Source organism: Hetaerina americana, unplaced genomic scaffold (genome assembly GCF_022747635.1).
Source record: "Hetaerina americana unplaced genomic scaffold, ioHetAmer1.1.p SCAF_1, whole genome shotgun sequence".
Classification (NCBI taxonomy): domain Eukaryota; kingdom Metazoa; phylum Arthropoda; class Insecta; order Odonata; family Calopterygidae; genus Hetaerina; species Hetaerina americana.
The window spans coordinates 70694964-70717381 of NW_027286069.1; the positions used below are offsets into that span (position 1 = coordinate 70694964).

A 22418-nucleotide genomic window follows, 5' to 3' on the forward strand; every position below is an offset into this window, starting at 1 on the left:
TACGGCTGGGCTGAATGTATGCCAGCCACTTCGCGTTCGTTTTTTCCGATGAGACGGAGGGTGTAACGAAGCTGACCGCTTGGACGACGAGTTCAGAGAGAGAAGTGGTGATGCCTCGGCAGCACTCTTGAGATAACCGTCAAGAAGTTCGGTGTCCGCGTCCCAACTTCCCGCCAGGTTCCACGAAAATGCACGCGGTGGCTCCACACTGACCACGCTATCCGGAAGGTAAAACATGGGACAGGGGGGAGGGGAGGTGAGGAGGAGGAAAAGGATGTGGAGGAGAAAGAGAGGAAGAGTTGGAGGGGTTGGGATGTCGGTTCACTCAAAATAAAAAGACTTACTCACCCCACCCCCCCTCACTACCCTTCCCCATCGTGTCTCCCCCCACTCCACCCAAGCGACATCCTCGCACAAACCTCCCCCACCTTGGCCGCAGCATCCTACCGAAGGCTCCGTACCCTTCCCCGCCGCCTCTCCCTCCCCTCCTCTTCCCCGCGCCCGTCTCCTCCCCGCCCTCCCCACCGATATAAGACAACGTCCCGGCCCACTAGCGGCAACAGTCGCTGCCCCGTAACGCGTACACCTCAGCCGTTCCAGCGAGAGAGAGACACACGCACTCGAGCTGGTCTTCTTTTTCGCGCGCGCGGATCTTCTCTCTCCCCTCACGGGGACACACCTCTGAAGTTCCTCCTCATCCCTCCTCCGACGACGAAGTCCCCGCGTGGACCGGGGACCCTCTCTGCCCTGCCCTTTTGGAACCATCGGGGCTCGTCTCCCCACCGTCAACCGACCATGTCTCCAAGCCGCCGCAGCAGTCTGCTGCCCGGTGGCCTCTCGCTCCCGCCTCTACTGCTGCTCCTCGCTGTCATCGGGCTGGCGGTGACCGCAGTTGGGGGAATCGCCGTGGACGAAGGTCAGCAAGAGTCGACGAGCCCTCCCCGTCCTCACAAAACAAATAATTCACTCCCGAAAAGGAAAATCTCTTCCTCTCCTGCACCCCCCTTCCGCCCAACTCCTTCGCTCCGAGCCAGTACACCACTGCCGCCGCGCTATCTTTAAACCTCCCCCGACTCTAAAAAGTGCGTCGGGATCGTCTTAACGACCCAATCGTGTAAACGGTCTCGCCACGGCCAGTGCCGGTGTGAAGTGTCCAGGCGTGCCGAAGATCTCATAAGCACGCACTCTCACGCTTGTTCCCTTGTGCGCAATCCCGAGAGGTTTCCTTAGTTTCCGACAGTAATTCTAGTGGAGGGTTAATCACCTCCAGCGGTCGCGACAACTCCTATTCTGTGATATATTATGTTGCATTAAATATTATATGGAAGTGTGACGATTTAGTTAGAAGGGCCTTCTTAGGCTTACAGCACTAGTTGGCCGGATTAAAATTCAGGGCTTCATTGGTCTAAGTGCGTGGCTTTATAGGTTCACTTGAATAGGCATGTAAATCAAGTCGTGAAAAATGTAGTAAGACACTATCCAGTGATTTTCTTCCGAAAAAAGGTGGGATGTGTAGAAAAATATTTCTTTCCTTAAAGAAATGATACCAAGAGAATTATTTAGAATTAGCGAAACATAATTTCAGAAATAAAACGAGACGTTTAGGCAAAGAGAGAAAAATAATGTTTTACTCGCGAACGATTAAAACAATAGTTTATCCTCTCTTCTGCGGGATTTCTGTTTAAAATTGGAGATCTTGATTGGAGGTACATGAGATGGTACAGGGGTTGGTTGTTTAAGCATCAGCCATAGTTGGAGAGAAAACCACGGTTTTCATCAAGATACACTTTAAAGTCAGAGCATGAACAAAATGCTTTATGTAATTCCATGTGAAATTCCGCGAGAGCATGGATTTTGATGAACTGTCTCGAATTCCAAACTCATTTAAGGCTTACTTGAATTATTTGAAATACTTAACAGCTAATAGCTCGAAAATCATCGTTTAGTGGTTTTTCATATCAATTTTATTTCTTTAAACTTAAAGGATGACAGCACAACCTGTCTTAACCCATTATAGAATGAACACGGCGTGCACTCAAGATTTTCTTTTTCGCTAATTCTAGATAATGATTACTTTGAATACATTTGACGAAAAGGGCCTTGTGTTCATTTTTAAAAGAATAAAGCAAGCATTCCGAATATCAAAGAACATCTATGATGCCATTACATCACCAAGAGAATGAGAAAGCATACATACTTCACCGCAGATGCGAATTCTATCATAGTTGGAAAACATTTTGGGCTAATAACAATCAAATTCGTGTCTAATTTCGTAAAATTTAAATATTCTCAGATTTAAATAATCTGTGTGAATCCAAAATTGATGAAAAAACCATGCTAGCAGAAAAAATATAAAAACTCCTGGAGTGGCATTGGTTTCCTTAAATTTCGTACCCAGACCACAAAATATTAAGCACCTATATTTACCAAAAATCATGAGATTCTCCAAAATATCCATGGTGAGTTTAAGTCGTCGTTTTATTCAAAATTGTAGAAAAAATACCATGAACGCTCGTTGATCATGGTCTTCTAAAAATCTGTCATGTGCTACCCCCATCCCCGACAGAGGAACAGTGATTCACAAAAGTTATTTTGGTTTCAGTTTTATTTATGACTTATTTGAGTGAACTTGGGAGATGGCGAGAATTACGAGGAGCTCCAAGGAGTGTGTCCATCATATTCAAAAACGAATTGATAATGACCGTTGCCTCAGCGAGGATGACCACTCATATCGTATCTTCAATAACTCACATGACTGATATAGCACGAATATTAATACCACTAAAATATTAAGCGTTGCTGAATACGTGGAACTTAATGCCCCTAGCTCGAGATGAAACTTTGGTTAAATACGGAAAATTCAAGCTACAAATCGGAAAGAATACGCGGTGAACCCTTGAGATGCATTAACAACGGTTTTAATTCCACTAATCTCGACTAATTCCAACTTTATTATGAATTCAGTCATATGGAGAAAACGTGGAAACATTTTAATTGCATTTTCAATGAAGAAGTAGATTAAAAAATCATGAGCAGTATAAAGCAGCCAGGGTGGCGCGAGAAAATGCCCAACGGGTGATCATGGATAGAGTAACGAAATAGCCCGCCAGGGAAATGAAACGAAAACATTTTCGCTAAAAACACATTATCCACATGGATGACGTAAAATTCTTCCTTTCAGGTAGGGATATGCAGGAATTAATGCGTTCCCTGAAGACTATATCCGCTGTCGGCGTTGTAATTAATACAGCTTAAGTACACGATCCCCGAAAATTAAGCAGTAAAGAAGAATTATCGGTGCTCGTTTGCCAACTATTCACAGCGTATTCTACTCAAAGCCACCGCTCAGTTTCTGTTGATTTATTTGGACTACGTTGCTTTTATGCTGCGTTTTGCAAGGACCCTTAATTTGTAAGATGAGGGAGAGATGTAGCGATCCAAATATCAACCGCCCAAGGGTGCATAAACGCAAAACATACTTCATCGCATGGATTTACGTCGCTTTGAAATTTGGGAACTTCCACTGGGGTAACCACCCCGTTACCATCGTGCTGTATCCTTGCCTGACGCGTCAAGTCGCTGAGCAAATGAAAATTTTCAGGGCCCTTGATTCAGCCCTGGCATTTTTGTTTTTTTTTCGCGAATTCCATCATGGGAGAGAACAACATGCAGTCGGCGTCATGCGCATACCTTTGCAGCGTATTTGATGAATGACTTCCAGTCCATTCGTAATAACACCGAGCTGAGTCCTTTAAAAAAATAAATATCTTCCTCAAATATTTGCTTTCGCTGGGGCTATGATGTAATCCGTGTTATGTGGCGGGTCTTTGAAATCATGTAGCTAAACAAGCCAAGCCGAAAAAAGTGTGTGCACAAGAAGATACCAGAGACGGTTGGGCTGTCTGTTCCCTGGCTATACATATCAAAGGAAGCGTTGCCGAATAAGAGCATCTAAAATAGGGGAAATATCTTATTGAAGGCTAAACATTTCAGCGCATCTGTAAAACCAAAGTCTAAATACTTTGGATTTCGCAAAAATATCTTTTTCGCTCAAAGTTTTGGTAGAGATGTAGACCGTTCATGTTATCGATACTTATTTGGAAATGGTCGCCTCGCGAGAGTTTGTCATTTCCGTAAAATTAACCTTTTTCGTATAGGATTGAATTAGAACAGCGATCGACTTTTGTAATTAGTTCTATTGTTGTTTCACTGCTTTATATTTTCTACGAATAAAGAAAAATTGTAACATCTAAGACTAGAGCTTCGTGGTATATTTTCTACACATTTTTAATATCAAATAGAGAAAATCCATATGAATATTAAATGCTTACCTATTCAATCCTGCAAAGAAATAAAACTAATAATCTGCATATTTCCAGCCATATCCCAACACCCAACACCAATAATCATCAGATTAATATTTGTCAGGAGTAATAACTTTTAGCAAGGCATCGACGGCGAGAGCGATATTAAGATTTGATCAAAAAAATGTATTTTACGTTCAATCTTTTGATTGGCATTAGTAATGATTTTACTAACGGTGGAAAGTATTAAATTGCAGTTATATATGCTCTCTACATTTTATTTTGCATCTCAAACGGCGTTTGAATAATGATCACCCAGAAAATACGGACATACAACTGTCTTCCTTATTGTGCCAATTACCTTTTCACGTGTCTATTATTGCTTTGGCCTTTGGCACTCACGGAATGAAGTCACGCGGACGGCAATACTAAGGAAATTACGAAACCTCGAATGCTGGTAAAAATGAAATCAGAGTCAAACTACCACTAACCGACGACCTAGACTCAATTCTGGGGGTTGGCATGGGTTTCCATCGGGGCCCTCATTCACTTGGTAGATGCTTGGAAATGGATTCAAGTGCAATACTATACGTTCGTCACCTATGGGTTGAATAAAAATATTTCCAGGCACTTTACGTTGGCTAGGGAACGCTACGGGCGTCTTTCTCTTTCGCTTATTTTTTACTTTCCTATCTCTATTCCATATCCCATCAGCCCTGATCACCAAATCCCTAAGTATAGACGAGAACACTCGGAAATCGTCGCTAAAATCGAAAATCATCCGTCCTAAAATGTTTGTGGTGTATATATTTAAAAATACCTCAGACATTTCGGATTAAATATCTGAATCTTAAATTTTGTTTTTTTCAGACTAAGTAGGGCTACAAATGATGCACACGTTCTGCAACTAATGCAACTAATTTCGTTGGAGGAACGTAGATACTACCTTGATCAAAAATGTCCCGGAATTTATTCAGAAAATTAAAAATACAAGTTTATTCATCTAAATCTATATTGTCCCCTTCAAAGTAATCCCCATCGACTGCAACACACTTATGCCAGCGCTTGATCCAATCCTCGAAACATTTTTTATATTCGGTTTTCGGTATGTCCATCAGTGCTTCCTGCGATTTTTCCATTACTTCCTCTCGGCTGCTAAAACGCGTTCCCCGTAATGGTTTTTTAACTCGATTGAACAGAAAGAAGTCACAGGGAGCCAAATCAGGTGAATTCGGTGGCTGTTGGATAGTATTTGTTGCATTTTTCGTCAAAAAATTACGAATAATGATAGCACTGTGCGACGGTGCGTTATCATGGTGCAAAATCCACGAGTTTTCTGCCCACATTTCTGGTCTCTTTCGGCGAATTGCTTCACGCAAACGTCTCATAACGCCCAAATAATACTCTTTGTTTACTGTCTGGCCTTCTGGCAAAAATTCATGATGCACTACACCGTTGTAATCCATGAAAACCGTCAGCATTGCCTTCTTTTTTGACTGAAAACGACGTGGTTTTTTTGGTCTCGGCTCATTTGGTGAACGCCATTCACTTGCCTGATGTCTGGATTGCGTGTCGTACTCATAAACCCACGTCTCGTCTCCAGTAATGATCCTTTTGATGAATGTGGGATCGGATTCAGCCTCGCAAATCATGTCTTTTGCGACGTCAACACGGTCTCTTTTTTGCATGAAATTGAGGTCTTTTGGCACCAACTTTGCTGCTACACGACGGAAACCCAAATCATTAACCACAATGTCTTGGGCGGATCCATAGGCAATGTTCAAGTCCTCCGCTATTTCTCTGATGGTTAATTTGCGGTTATTGACCAACATTTCTTTTACTTTATCAATTTTTTCACCGACTTTCGATGTCGATGGTCTGCCACTGCGTTCATCATCTTCGATTGACTCACGACCACTTCTGAACCGCTTGTGCCACTGGTAAACGACCGTTTTTTTTAGAGAATCGTTGCCGAAACACTTTTCCAACATTTCCAACGTCCGTGCGCCACTAAATCCGTTTTTTACGCAAAATTTAATACAAGTTCGTTGTTGCAAATTTAAATCCATTTCTGAAATTGTAAAAAATCGCCAACACACACAGAGATAGATGTACTCTTGGCTACGTAACTTTTGCAAATGTCAAGTTATGACACTAAGATTTAAAGGGAATATCAACAACAGATGTACCAATTTAACAAAAAAACAGAACTCAAATCGGAACGATGGGAGCGCCACACGGTGGTTATTCCGGGAACTTTTTGATCAAGGTAGTATGAAATATGTACTTTTATTTACATTTGTTATACCTGGGCGAAGATTGCGACGAGAAGTTGATTTTATTTTATTGCATATTTAATTGAATATTGTATGAATATTTTTTCTGAGCTAATTATTCATTCATGGCAAACTTTAAATGGATATTTTTGCTAGAGGTGAAGTTAAGCACGATACCAAACGATAAAATTTGCATTAGCCGGCACTAAAATTAGAAAGCTGATGATCATCAATATTAAATACACCAAATATATTATGACAGATTCAAAGAAACTACGGGAAATGCCGCGATAATAACTTTTAACGGAATCTTCTGATAATGTGCATTACAATGTGACAATATCAAAATGTAAAAACCTTTCGCCACGACTAGAATTCGGACCCGGAACCCTCGTTGCCCGGCCGAGTACTGCCATCAGTTCAGCTGTCGTGACGTCCGCGTATATTCCTAAATTTTGGGGGATTTAAAGAAACAAGAGTTATGACGAAATAACCGTGCATACAATTTCATTTAGTCATAACATCTTGTTCTTTTAAAGCCCCCTAAATTTCTAAATCACTCGGTCGAAAATCGAAGGGTTCGAATCCCGGTCAAGACAAATTATTTTTACACTTGGAAATCGTTAATTGCATATATGTTATATTTCAACACTGCTAACAGGGAAAATCACAAATTATTGTTTCCGGAATGATAGCTTTATTTGCTCATTAAACTAGCATTTCTCGGATACTACCTCGGATATACTTCATATTCCATAAATAACGTCTGTATTTGAAATTTTCTGCTTTCACTCGGAGCATAGTCAGATAATATATTTGGTCTCCTGGGTCTCCCGGACAGCTGCTGTCTGTATAATAGCGGTAAAGCTACATAAATCATTGCTGTGAAAATTATTCCCGATACTGATGATTCCGAAATTGTACGACATGACTCACTGTCTATCCGTCGATTAATGAAAATAAAACTGAATGCTAAAAGATCTTAGTGTATTTTTTTCATAATTACAGTCCAATATACGACATCATGAAGCATTAATCGATAAGAACTTCAGCTAATTTTTCAAACATAATGCTTTACCCGTATAATATGTTTTCACAATATACGCCCGCTACAGTTTACTCCGCATATCTCATATATCTATAAATTATTTTAAAGGATTATTTTTTCTTGAGTCTTCTTCTATTGTTACGATTAGATACTTCTCTTCCTAAAATGATTTCAACTTGGAGAGGGGCATGACATTTCTCAGTGGTGACCAGAGACGCTAATAAATCATAAAACTTTAGGAACTTCTGCTGTAGCTAGGGGATATGATATCAAGAGAGATTATTAAGAAACGTGTTTTCAGCGAATAAGAAAAATCGAGACACCGCGACTCGCAAGCTTCTTTCAGTCGTCTCAGTCTGAGGCTTCTAAGCTTATAGCTATTTCTTGACGGCACGGACAGCGGAATTATTCTCTCTCGAAAAATTATCTCCCTCGCGACAGCAAAAAGATTTCAACGGCCGCTAAAGCCCCTTGGGAGAAAGAGAGAGAGGAGTCTTTTCAATCCCCTTCCCCGCTCTTCTTTTTCGTACTTTCCGCCCGTGCATTAGCCTGAGAAACTTGCCATTCAATCGCGGGAGATTTTTTTGCACCCACCGAGCCCGGCTTCTAATCTCTCCGTTCGCCCTTAAAGAAGTTGGTCCAGGGGAGGGGCGGCGACGCCAACTTTTCGAGGCCTCCGACTCCGGACACACAGCCCCGCTCTTCATCATCCTCCTACCCCGCGTCCTATCCGCCGCCACTTCCTTCCCTACCCTCTCCCCACCCCCGGTGTACCCTGCCGACGCGACGTAGCGAGCCCTGAAAATGCAGTGGGCGAGAAATGAAAAACAAAAAACGCAACAGCGCTCCACCATGGAGCGAATGTATCTCGAGAGTTCGCCCTTCCGCGTTTTTTTCGTCTGCTGACATTGAAGTCAGCAAGGACACATCGAGAAAAGGGGGATGGGGTCTCTCATCCTCGGAGAGCAAGAACGATCCCTTTTATGTCCACTGCGAAGTGATATACATACCCTTTCCAAGAGTCGTCCCTGCGTTGTCACGAAAACGCACTTAAGGAAGGACCAGGAGAAAATCCATCGACTCCCGCTTCTACTTTGGGTGCTTCGATGGCGTGGCGCGATTGATAGGCCCATACGTGTGTGTGTGTGTGCACTTACGCGTTCCCATAAAAAAAACTCGCAGAATACGAGAGACCTTGCTCTTTCTCTCTTCGTATGGAGTGGTCACGTCCGAAACGGGCGTCCTTCGGTGGGCCCCCGGATATGAAGGGTGAAATTGCCACCCACACGTCGCGTCTTGAGCCGGCGACCAATTAAAACTCTGTCCCAAACCTCTCCACCCCCCTCTCTCATGCGCGCATTCGACTCATATTTACGTCCGTGGGTGCTAGTGGTGTCGAGCCGAGAGGACGGGGTCGTCGCGGGCGGAAACGCGAGACGTCACCGCCAATAAACCTCCCCCGCGTAGCACTGATCCATTACCACTCGACCTTCAGCGCTGAGGTCCTCACAGAATTTAATTTTTTTGGCTTATGGAGAAGGAGAGAAACCTGATCCCTGCCACCCCCATCTTCATGGTTGATTCTTAACTCAAAGACTTAACAGAATAGCTTGCGATCCATCGAAGTAGTTCTTGGAAATGCTACCTGCCTTGTCGTACCATAATTCACCGATCACAAATATTCAGTGGTTAGAGAATGGTGTAACTATCCTGCAAAAGATTACCACTGCAAAGTCAGTAATCAACGGGTATGTGGGATCACTATGATACATATATCATCCTGATACCATAGCCACACAATTATGGTAACCGTATAATAGTAATCTCCGATGCTTTTATTTTAATGAGTTCACTATGATGTCTCTATGTTAGTGGACCCAAATAACCTTACAGTAGTGGTCATTTTTCTGCGGAAGGTAACGAGTTCCGGAGACTCTGGCCATCAATCGGTTAAAATGTTACACAGGAGAAAGCTAGGCTACATAATTTGTACCGGGAAGATGCGTTCTTATTCTCGTGGAGATCAAAATGCACCTTCGCCTTCCGGCCGCTTCTCAGCGTTACGGTTAGAGATATGGGAGAAAATTAAGACGGAATGTTTCAAGCATAAATTCCAGTGGATCAAGTTAGAAAAAAATGGCTCTCGCCTGACGGATGTAGAAGACAAATACTACTACGTAGTATTATGGAGAAGACAAATACTACTACGTAGTACTTGTCTTCTCCATAATACTACGTAGTAGTATTTGTCTTCTCCATCCATTTCTCTTTCACCCTTTGGATCAATAGCTTCAGAACTTCTCTTAAATTCAAATAAAAATAAGTAAAATGTAATTGCTTAATAAAGATGAAGGATGAATAAAAAGGAAATGCCCTTTGAAATCAAAAGGACGGATATGACAATCTATTTCTCATCAAAGAAAAAATTAATCAGTATGCAAATTTTCTGTCGCTGAGGTCATGATAAACGTTCATCAACTACCGGTGGTATGAGCTCACTGCTGATGAAAAACTAGGATTTGTGGAATGGTGTCATTACCGTGTGTGATTTTTTTCAACATATAATGGAGATGGATGCATGCTAGGGATGGACATGAGTTGCGCTATTCTAGTGACGAACAATCTATTGGCGGCATCAGTAATTTTTTCGGCAGGTCTGAAACTGAAAATTCAAATATTATGGCCCTGAATTCCGTTTTTACTTAAAATAGAATTTAAAAATCAATGCATAGACATTGATGGAGAAAAAGTCAGGCATGAGTATTCAAAGAAGCAGGACTTCAATAATTCAAAGTTTTTAATACAATCATTCCCAATAAAAACGTTTTATTTCACTTGAAAATGTAATTTTACGTTTTACTAGTTTTTGAATTGGCCTTTCAAATAACAATAACGATTAGAAAGAGGAAGCCAGGAGGATATTCAGCCAATCGATTTTATACACATGGCACAGTTTGAAAAACGATAACACGCATGAGAATTTGAAAATAAATAAAATACCAGAGAAAATGGTCGCAATTTATTTATTTTTTTAATTTACAATTTCAAATTCCAAAGAAACTGCGGGAGATGCCGCAACAGTAACTTTTAACGGAGTCATCCGCTAATGTGCATTTCAATGCAACAATTTCAGAGCGTAAAAATCATTCGCCTTGACTGGGACTCGAACCCAGATCCCTCAATATCCGGTCGAGTGCTTTAGCCACGTAAGCTACCGAGGCGTCCTCTTAAACTCTGAAATTTTGGGGCTTTTAAAGGAACTAGATGTTATGACGAAATACCGTACATACAATGTCACATGTATTCGTAGTCGTGCGCGAGGCGCCACTGTCCACGAGGTTAAAGCCAACTTTAAACACGTATGGTGTTTTCCCTTTGACAAATTCCAAAGAAACTGCGGGAGATGCCGCAACAGTAACTTTTAACGGAGTCATCCGCTAATGTGCATTTCAATGCAACAATGGGTTCGAGTCCCAGTCAAGGCGAATGATTTTTACGCTCTGAAATTGTTGCATTGAAATGCACATTAGCGGATGACTCCGTTAAAAGTTACTGTTGCGGCATCTCCCGCAGTTTCTTTGGAATTTGTCAAAGGGAAAACACCATACGTGTTTAAAGTTGGCTTTAACCTCGTGGACAGTGGCGCCTCGCGCACGACTACGAATACATGTGACATTGTATGTACGGTATTTCGTCATAACATCTAGTTCCTTTAAAAGCCCCAAAATTTCAGAGTTTAAGAGGACGCCTCGGTAGCTTACGTGGCTAAAGCACTCGACCGGATATTGAGGGATCTGGGTTCGAGTCCCAGTCAAGGCGAATGATTTTTACGCTCTGAAATTGTTGCATTACAATTTCAAATAAATTGTGAAACTTTTAATTACGATGTTATGTCTTTCCATATTATGATGGAATTCCATAAATTTAAGACTTCTACGGTGAAATTTATCATACAGAAATTTGTGTAAAGTATTTAATAGATTTGTCAAAAAATAAACTCCAGCGAATCACTAAAACCTTTTAACGCAACTACGAAATTCATTTTCTTTCAAAAAAGAGCCTTTACCACCCATAATCAACCGGCCACTTTATGGCCATTCCTCATGATGCCACAAGTTGCAACACATAATTCCTTGTATCATATTGCTAAATTAAGAAAGAAATGAGATAACGATTTTTTGAAGCGACTGAGAGGCCATGGGCCGCAAATCCCAAACTCAATTGGCGAAGGCATTTTTCATTTTGCACTTGCTGACCATATCCAATTCAATGAGAGAAGACCGGTGTGAGGAAAAAAATATAGTTTTTTTATCATCCTCGTACAAGCGGTCACCACGTGAAAAAATGTAGTGATTTACATACGTGTAATAAAGTAACGCACTACTACATTAGAATCAGTTTTCATACGCTTTTTTCCCTGGTGTCTGCATTCCTCCCCCAGATGGCTATATCAGCCGTACTCGCCACTGGCGATCGGAACCGTATACGTACGCAGTCTCATTTCTCGCACCAAGTGCTCATGTTTTTCATAGCTTCCAAAGTAACGACAGGATTAGCGGCACATCAAATGAAACTTGAGTAAGTAGATGACTACCATAACCTTTAAGTGGCATTCAAGGCGAGATCGTTACATGCATTTTAGGCTGAGAAATGAACCACGGGATTTGCTCCAATAAATTTTAGAGGCCATTAAGTAGGTAGGCGGAAATATAAAAAATCGCTCCCTCTCCTCCATTAATTATGACAGTTTTGCACTTCGCTCTAAACTCCGAAGGCCACATGCACCCACCTATGATTAAATCTCAATCTAACTGTGGTCGCATGACAATTTTCTTAAACTGAAATGACCGATGCGCAAATGGCATTCAATACTAAAGAGAAATATAACGGCACCCTGTACGTTAACGATTTAACCACAGAGCGCGAATATGAGCGGAGGCTAAGAATACGCGCAGATGTAAGGCAGTGGCGATTTATGGGAGATGCCACGCCCGAACGGACATTAATAATTGCTCGTGGACGAAATCTTAATTTGCGTCGCTGACCTTACGAGGCTCAATCATCTTAGCAAGCGAAACGAAAACTCCTCTCCGAGAGTTTGGTAGGCTAGGTCACCCATTCCCCTGCGGAGGAATTGGAAGCCGCCAGTTCGGCGGCTTCGATTTACGCATCGTGCCGATCCTGGGAATAAACGGGTTCCTCCCAGCCCTGCTCCCGGGGAGAGACCCTTCACGACGCAAGGGCACAAGCGGGAGAGGGTTGACCTCCGCGCCAGTCTTAAATCACTCGTCTCACTTTCCAGTTCACCAATTTCAGAAAAAAAAGAACGGACAAATTTCCCTCCGACCGCGGAGGTAGTGCGCATCAACGCTAATGGCTCCCGCCCACGCTGTCCACTTGGCGCGCCGGAGAAAACCACGCGGGAGCACGCCGACATACGTACAAGAGGACCCTTCAATCTTTGAATAAGTGCCTCCCTTCTTGTCCGCAGAGCACCCTCCGATGCTTAGTAGTCGCCGAACACAGAGACCCCGCGCCCTCCTCCCCCTTCTCCGTGGCGTGGGAGTCCAAAGCGGCGGGCGTGGGGGCAAACAGCGTGTCTGCGATCCCCCTGGGGGTCGAGCCCTCCGATGGGAGTCGCCCCCATGGGCATCCATCCCGCCCTCCATCCTCCCACGCGGGGAATGTGCCGTAAGACGCCAATATCGATAGTACTTAGCGTCATCCTTTTCACATCGACCCAATCTAAATGGATAACTTGAAGGAACATAATGCGAGAAATGATAGATATCGTCGAGTTAGCTATATCGATACTACAGACTGAAAATAGACTAGAAAGGAAAGCTGCTATATTACCATAGAGATATTTCCGATAAAGGATACTGCCACTGAAGAATAAGTGAAATGCACAAAATGTGAATGTATGCAAGTTTTTATACATATCTACTGTAATATTATACTATAATGTTATAATATAAGGGTATACTACCAAACAACTTACTATTTAATTAGTATATGAGCATTATATACCACACATAATAGGAACGATATTAATCGATAAACCCTAAGGTTACCATTTATATGGATACAGAGAAATTTTCCTTATTGAGCCTACTACCGATATTTATCTTCAAGTCGATATCACATCGTCACTTCGATATTTTTTTATAACAGGGAGCGATATTGCGAACGTTATGTTTATCGCAGGGCCCACCTCTCATGCACTTAACCTCATTGCCGGTTCCCCGCGCTGCGTTTACGTCTGAGAATGCCCACATCCTACACACACGCACTGTTCTCGCCAGTGGTTGTGTATGTGCGCGCTTTTGATCGCCCCGAGGATACACCCAAGAATGGCGCGTGACTTATCGATGATGGCATGTTCGGGTAGGGGGCCGGCCAAGAAGAAACGCACTTACTCCTGCCCTTTCCTTCATTCCCCCCACTCCTCCCTTCCGCCAGCCTCCACTTGCTTTGCCCTCACCCACGCGGGCCTAGACAGCGCATCCAAAAACGGTGCGATTTCAGAAGCAGAAAAAATCCTGTCGGAAGGAAAGCGGATTCGTGGAAAATCGGGAATTGGTGACTTCATGTTGCGGATGGAATGAGCCACGCTTAGTGCTCGCTTTCACGTTGCAATCCCGCCACTAACATTTGGCACGCACTATGTTGGCTTTCTGGTGAGTCCTGGAACCCAGGTTTTTAGGAAGCATTTCTTTGCGTTAAATACGTCTACCATTCCAAATATTTTAAAACTGTTATCGCATATTGTCTCTAATTAAATTATGCCTTTTATCGTAAAGCTGGAGTTGGTAATGCATTGCTTCAAATATATAAAAAACCTAAGGAATATACGCCAAACGTATTTAAGACGATTTGTCGAGTCTGAGCGCAATCGACTTATGAGCTAATTTGTATCGTTCATTAGAGATGTTTACCTACGGTCAGTTATGAGTTAGTGAGATGAATATGGGCGCCATGTTTTGCCTACTATCAGTGTAAGGGGCTATTATAGCCAAGTTACGAGTATTACGTCATACCCGACAAACAGTGAAAATAACCTGAAGGACTCGCCACATGACACAGATAAAGGTCCCTGCCTACCCGGAATGGTAACAGGAATCAATCTGAGCGCAGCGGCCAGAGGGTAAGACACATTACACCATTGTAAATACTTCTTTATTGTCTAATGGGAATGTTTGCTAAGAATTCGAGTATTCCTTTATCAATATTTTCTTTATTAAGAACATTCATTCCAACTACAAAATTCTGTCATATTATTTCCTTGAGTCTCAATGATGTGTCGTATGAATCTACCACTTAATAAGAAATTACAAGCAAATATTATTACCGTTAACGTGAGGTGACTTTTAAGGAAGGAAATCCCAAAGACGAGCGTAATAAATACAATGATTATAAATAAAATTAAAAACTGAAGAGAATAGGCGTCGGAGGCGACCGACAGCTAAGGTTATTTCAGCCTGCCGACAGCTAAGGTCAAGCTAATGGAATCAAAATATCCGAGGCGGTTTATTTCAACGAATCATTTTATGAGAATTTAATCGTGATTAAAGATAACAATCCAAATATATTTTCAACGAATGTAAGGGAATTTATGTGAACGGCAACGTACTAAGCACAAGTAGTAATAATAAGACATTTTTCACCAAGGAATTCTGCAATTGAAGGTTATTCCCGACATACATATGGCTCTCTACTTCTACAGGGAACCAATTGGCATAAAACCTTATATGAAATGATTTGGAATAGTAATTAATAAGAGTGGAGTTAAAAGCTATATTTAGTTATGCTTCATAGTTTCATTTATACATACTGAAATAAGATAAAATTGGCGATAGAGAGAGAGAAATTAGAAGGGCAAAACTGAATTTATTGAATGAGAGAAACAATGAAATTGGAAAAGTTGTCAATTTTTTTAAAAGTACTGGTAGTTTTCTTTTCAACATACGTTATAAGTTACTGCTAACGTCATCTTTTTATTCACGGCTATTTCCATTTTTTATATTCAACATGTACACATTAACAACGGCAGCCTGAATTGGTCTTTATAAATGAAATAAAAATAAAGATTATAGATATATAGATCAAGATACAGTTATCATTTGTTGTTGGTGTTGTATTTTATCAGCAGTTAAAATCGATACAAATTAAGCTAAAAGGAGAAGAGGAGAGAATTTCTGGCGGTCGCAAACTGTCCAATTCTACTTTTGCTCTCAAATTATGGATTCGCGCATAGCATTCAGTGGGGAGAACAAAGAGTACCGTGAATAATCCATAATTAGACCATTCGATACAGAGCGAGACCTGGATTCAGGGACATGGCGACCTTGAATTTCCGAGTCGGGCGGGAAAGGGTCAACTGGGAACTATACTTGCTCATAGAGAAAGATATTCTTTAAGTACTGCGATAATAAAGCGGCTTCTTATGGCGAATTCTTGGAGAAAAAGTAAATGAAACGAAAGGAAATGAAGGATATAAAAGAAAGGATATTTTAGTCATTGCAGGTACATGTACATTAACTCTGGAAACCAATAACCAAGTATTATAGAGAAAAAATCATTGACACAACCTCTCACTACATTAAGAATCACGGAAAAATAAATTTAAAGCAGTAATCAAAGTTTTCTGGAGCGTTAATTCATACGACTTTCTAATTCATGGAATAGTGAAGGTTATGGGATACAGTTTTCCTAAACTGAAATAGGTTGAAACAATATCCTCTTTCATTGACAGAGTATTTTTTCCAGAGAAGCCAAGCGCTCCCACCAATTAGTATTCCAGCGGATAATGTAATGGGTAACATTAGGTGAGTTTTAAGTGCTAGGGAAATCTTAAAAAAAGGATGCAATGCACTCTTTTACGATTTATCCCTTTCGCATTGCCAAGGTACCCTTCAACTTCAGTGCTCATAATGGCAAATTATAAACCAATTGTTGAATCCAACCTTGATCCCGCAGCAATTTTCGCCGGGCCATGAATTATGTATTTCCTGATGTTAGTGATGGAAAATTAGATGTGTTTATTTCCTGAAATGATATGTCTCCAGGTCCCGCCAATTCCCATCGTTTCTTGATATATTAACTCATAAGATGTGATGTCTACGCTATTATCTTTTCTCGGGAAATGACATGTCTCCGAGATCAGAAGGATAGAAAAAGGCCATAATGAAGGAAGTTAATAAGAGAAATTCCACAATAACACTTTTAAACGTACACAATAGTATCATACATCCCATGGATCGCATTTTTCCGAAAGACAAGGTTCTCTAATTTTGATAAATTTACGTCGGCATTGAGGACGTAGCATAAAAGAGGTCCTAAATCGCAGTGAAGTCGATGAAGTACGGAATTAGAACCGATCGATACCGTTGATCATAATCCGGCCCAAAAAACGTTTCCATTTGTTAAATACGCGTAAAAAGTGTTAATGACTAATGAGCTCGTGCGGTAACACAAACTAGACGCAGGCACCTACCTACTCTGAGACACCCAGAAAATGATGCCGCCTACATTTTTTATTCACATGCACCGCGCCGCAAGCGCTCGCGTTTGTCACGACTACTGCGATGCGGAAGCAACGCCAGACCAGCGAACGAATTCCGTCACAAAAACTCCACTGCTGTCAACAAATTACTTTCCTCTTTACAAATTTGTGAAAAAGATTTTTTAGAACTAAAATTCTAGTATTTGACAAAAGTTATTAAAATTTCTGGAATATATTCCAGAAATTTTATTTGCGTATTTTCAAATATGATTAAATAAGATATGTTGACAACATCATTACGTATAACGGATGCATTAATTTTATTGAGTATTGATAATACTCTAAGACTTCTTGCGTAATGTATTTCATGAAGAATAATCTCAAGTTTTCATTATAAGAACTAGTACTTTATCACTAAAGAAACAATGCGTGGTGGCAGAGTCGTCCCGTTTGAGCTAAACATTTAAACTTTATCTTTGATCGTAACTTTTTCGGTTTTTTTCAGAATACTCCAACTTAGATAAACACTTTATGGAGATATAATTAATAAACCATTGCTCATTTATCAAGTGTGCAGCACTTTTACCGCACGAAAACGTAGAATTACTCACAGCGTTCAATTTAAAGCGAAATTCACGAGCAAAACGTGAAGTTAGGGATCTAAGATTGTGAATATAATTCTGCCTAAGCGATGCACTCGTGAGTCAGACTCTCAATGCAAGCTGGAAGAACATCTGACTCAGACACAAATGGCATTGAAATAAGACTTTTGGCAGTGGCACAACTTCCGACCCACAGTCTGAAGAGTCCAGCTATCTCCGCTATCATTCTGGTCCAGCTATTTTTCCCGGAGTGAGTCTCAGCTTCGCTCGTTTTGAGTAACCATACGATTCCTGGCCCAAAATCAACATCCAAAGCCGATGCGAAGTAAGAACACAAAATCTTTAAGGATTTCAGCAGAAGATTTAAGGTATAAGAGAATGATCTTCATTCACTTGTCTAGTCCCCGAATGAAGATTAATCCATCAATCTAACATAAAAGTATTTTTTCAACGTTACCGTCGGCAATGAGTGATGTTGATGGAGAGATCCTAATTTTCGTCCGTGGATAAGCATTCGCACTCGGCCGGGTAATCAAGTCACTCGTGGTTTTCCCGTAGATGTTCCCTCCCGCTTCGATCACACCTCCGCCAGTGCAACAACTACATTTCATAAGATCAAAATCCCCGAGCACCTATTCACAGCGTCCTTGATTTTGACTCCGTGGATGGTTTCAAATAACTATGACCCAACTGTAATCCCTTATGCAAGTTAAATGCGTCAAAACTCTTAAAATATGACTTAGACACAAACGCAACCGCCAAATTCAAGTTAAATACGTATTTCAACATCCAAATGACCTTAGAGGCGCACTTGGTTACGAACTTGTGATAAATGCATCAATGTCAGGGTAAAAATATCTGACAAACATACGAGTATAATCGTCCAAATCAAAGCATTATATACAAATATCATTAAATTCCAAAGTAACACATTAAGGGTTATGATATTCCAGTTTCACTCCTTAGTGAAACTCTATGTGCGTCGTGCGTACAACGAACTGTTCTTTCCAGCTGGCTCTCATCCCCCGCTTTTTTTCCTGCATTACGAATACTGCCGGCTCATGCACCCAAGAAATCGAACTAAACGACTGTTGCTTTGTAAGGGAGAGTTTTTATCAATTTACCTAGCTCTTAAACGTTCAGCCCTGTTTAAGGCTGCGGCCTGATTATTCCTTGGCGTCGATTTCACCTTGAAAATGGTAATCTATGGCTTCTTTGCTTGTGAATTGCTCTTCATACGTTTGCTGTAGAAACTAAATTGCTCTACTTGTGCACACACTATTTGGCTCACGCATTCTAGAGGTCCGCGAGGCATTACAGCCCTTATGAACTCAGCATTTCTCCTCCGCCTTTATGCAGTATCCTTTGGAGTCATCTGGGGTTCAGTTTTAATAGATTAATGCTTCTAACCCGTACTTCACAATAATTCAAATAAATTTTACTTTACTGTACTTACCCTACAGAGGTTAGGCTATTGGTTTGAAGCAGAGAAGTACTGATTGAAATGTGTTGTGAAACTCGCTTTAAATCGCCCATATATATATATATATATACTACCTTGATCAAAAAGTTCCCGGAATAACCACCGTGTGGCGCTCCCATCGTTCCGATTTCAGTTCTGTTTTTTTTGTTAAATTGGTACATCTGTTGTTGATATTCCCTTTAAATCTTAGTGTCATAACTTGACATTTGCAAAAGTTACGATCGGTTTTCGGTATGTCAATCAGTGCTTCCTGCGATTTTTCCATTACTTCCTCTCGGCTGCTAAAACGCGTTCCCCGTAATGGTTTTTTAACTCGATTGAACAGAAAGAAGTCACAGGGAGCCAAATCAGGCGAATTCGGTGGCTGTTGGATGGTATTTGTTGCATTTTTCGTCAAAAAATTACGAATAATGATAGCACTGTGCGACGGTGCGTTATCATGGTGCAAAATCCACGAGTTTTCTGCCCACATTTCTGGTCTCTTTCGGCGAATTGCTTCACGCAAACGTCTCATAACGCCCAAATAATACTCTTTGTTTACTGTCTGGCCTTCTGGCAAAAATTCATGATGCACTACACCGTTGTAATCCATGAAAACCGTCAGCATTGCCTTCTTTTTTGACTGAAAACGACGTGGTTTTTTTGGTCTCGGCTCATTTGGTGAACGCCATTCACTTGCCTGATGTCTGGATTGCGTGTCGTACTCATAAACCCACGTCTCGTCTCCAGTAATGATCCTTTTGATGAATGTGGGATCGGATTCAGCCTCGCAAATCATGTCTTTTGCGACGTCAACACGGTCTCTTTTTTTGCATGAAATTGAGGTCTTTTGGCACCAACTTTGCTGCTACACGACGGAAACCCAAATCATTAACCACAATGTCTTGGGCGGATCCATAGGCAATGTTCAAGTCCTCCGCTATTTCTCTGATGGTTAATTTGCGGTTATTGACCAACATTTCTTTTACTTTATCAATTTTTTCACCGACTTTCGATGTCGATGGTCTGCCACTGCGTTCATCATCTTCGATTGACTCACGACCACTTCTGAACCGCTCGTGCCACTGGTAAACGACCGTTTTTTTTAGAGAATCGTTGCCGAAACACTTTTCCAACATTTCCAACGTCCGTGCGCCACTAAATCCGTTTTTTACGCAAAATTTAATACAAGTTCGTTGTTGCAAATTTAAATCCATTTCTGAAATTGTAAAAAATCGCCAACACACACAGAGATAGATGTACTCTTGGCTATGTAACTTTTGCAAATGTCAAGTTATGACACTAAGATTTAAAGGGAATATCAACAACAGATGTACCAATTTAACAAAAAAAACAGAACTCAAATCGGAACGATGGGAGCGCCACACGGTGGTTATTCCGGGAACTTTTTGATCAAGGTAGTATATATATATATATATATATATATATATATGTATGTATATATATATTTATATTTATATATCTGTATGCACCTGATAAATACGCACAAGTATAGTTAAATTGCTCCAATGCTCCTAGGCACATTGCTCCAATACCTGAGATCTCTCCAAGAAAATCTAGCACTGCATTAGATTGCCGATGTGTATCCACCGAAAAAAAGTGTTGCATGAAATTGTCGCTGCACGAAAAATGTGACCTAGGTAAAATAAATTGTGTTTGACAAAATTTTTATTAGATCCTAACGATTGGCATGCTTTGATATCGCGGCTTTTAATTTTATTTATATACGATAAATAGTTCTGGGTCATGTACGTTCGTCAAAATTAGAGCAATTTGGTGCTGTATATCGCTATATCAGCGTTTTACTTCAAATAAATTCACAAAATAATGAGATATATAAACATAAATTCCATTCAGAGAGTTAATTATTAGATCAAGAGAGCAATAAAGAGCAGGAAGGGCAGAGAGAAGTTACGAAGAAAACAGTGAATTACGCTCAATCATTAAGGTAAGACGCCTGTTTAATTCAGTCTTCACTTTCTAATTCAACAAGCATCGCCATTTTCTTTGGTACGTTCCCCCACAACTCCAGGATTTTGTCATTCGAACACGGATCCTCTCGCGAGATTCGAGGCCGGGTCTTCTCCTTGGAGAAGCCAGCATGCAAACAGACCCGCGCACCACCACCCGGTCACCCCTCCCCTAATTCCCTAACCTAACCCTCGCACCGCGTTGGCACGACTGGAAATGATTTCATCGACGTCCGAATGATGGAAACTAGGCAGAGCCGCGGATGGATATAATGGATCAGTGATGCATTCGAACGTCACACGCCACGCACCGTCTAAATGAGTGGATTGATTCATTCATTCGTGCATGTGTGTTCATTCATGCACCCACCCACGTGGCCTCACCCCGAAACCCTGATCCTTCCACCCTCTCCTATCCTTCTCTCTCTCACACTTGGCTGAATGACTGTCTCGCACACTGGGAGACCTTAAAAGATCCACCCCCCTCCCTTGGTCACTCCCCATTCACTCCCACTCACTAGGAAGTGCTCTGAAAGGCGCGTTAGGCGGACGCGAAGGACGAAATGGGAACCCGCTTTACCTTCATCTCATGGGGGAACATGCAAAGGGACCCAGAAAATATATATCACACAAATTCTAGCTTATATCAGCCTTTTCGAGAGAAAACGTATATTTTATGGGTAATAATTCTGTTTATAGATAAGAATTTAACTTTTATAAATCTTCAAAATAATAATTACTGAAACTCCCTATATTGTATAAATTTTACGAAGTAAAATATTTGCGATAAATAGTGAAATACAGAGTGCGATGATGAGAACGCCTGGATAATATAATATGAGTGCTATGAGAGAGATTTTTATAGAATAAATGGAAGTGTTCAAAATCGCTTTCCTCCTGGTTTACTCATTTTATCAATAAAATAGTATCTATTCTCCGCTATACCAGGAATTTCCGTCCGAGTAAGACTTTAACCAAACCCATTATTTATCTAGCGGAAAAGAATTCAAGGATCACTTGCTAGCCGGTACGCTTCGTCACTCCCCGCCTCCATTTCAACCCTCGGTCTATTCCTCACCACCTCCCCCCTTGGATTTCTACACTCTATCATACCCTCCACCCGCCCACTACATCACTCTGCCAACTATCAACCACGACACGGACATCCGTCCTCACAAGCACCCCCACCGCTGCGCCGCCGCTTGACCGGGGTGCGGCTTGCCAGGGACG

At 41.3% G+C, this 22418-nt stretch overlaps 1 protein-coding gene across 1 annotated transcript in view; it reads left to right on the forward strand.

The window, feature by feature from the left end:
• The first annotated feature begins 573 nt into the window (after nt 1-573).
• Nucleotides 574-22418, forward strand: part of Tsp (Thrombospondin) — a 208796-nt gene continuing 186951 nt past the window's right edge. The window contains exon 1 of the mRNA XM_071591250.1: nt 574-916. Within this exon, the coding sequence (XP_071447351.1) occupies nt 796-916 (121 nt within the window). The 5' untranslated portion in view covers nt 574-795. The remainder of the gene's footprint in view (nt 917-22418) is intronic.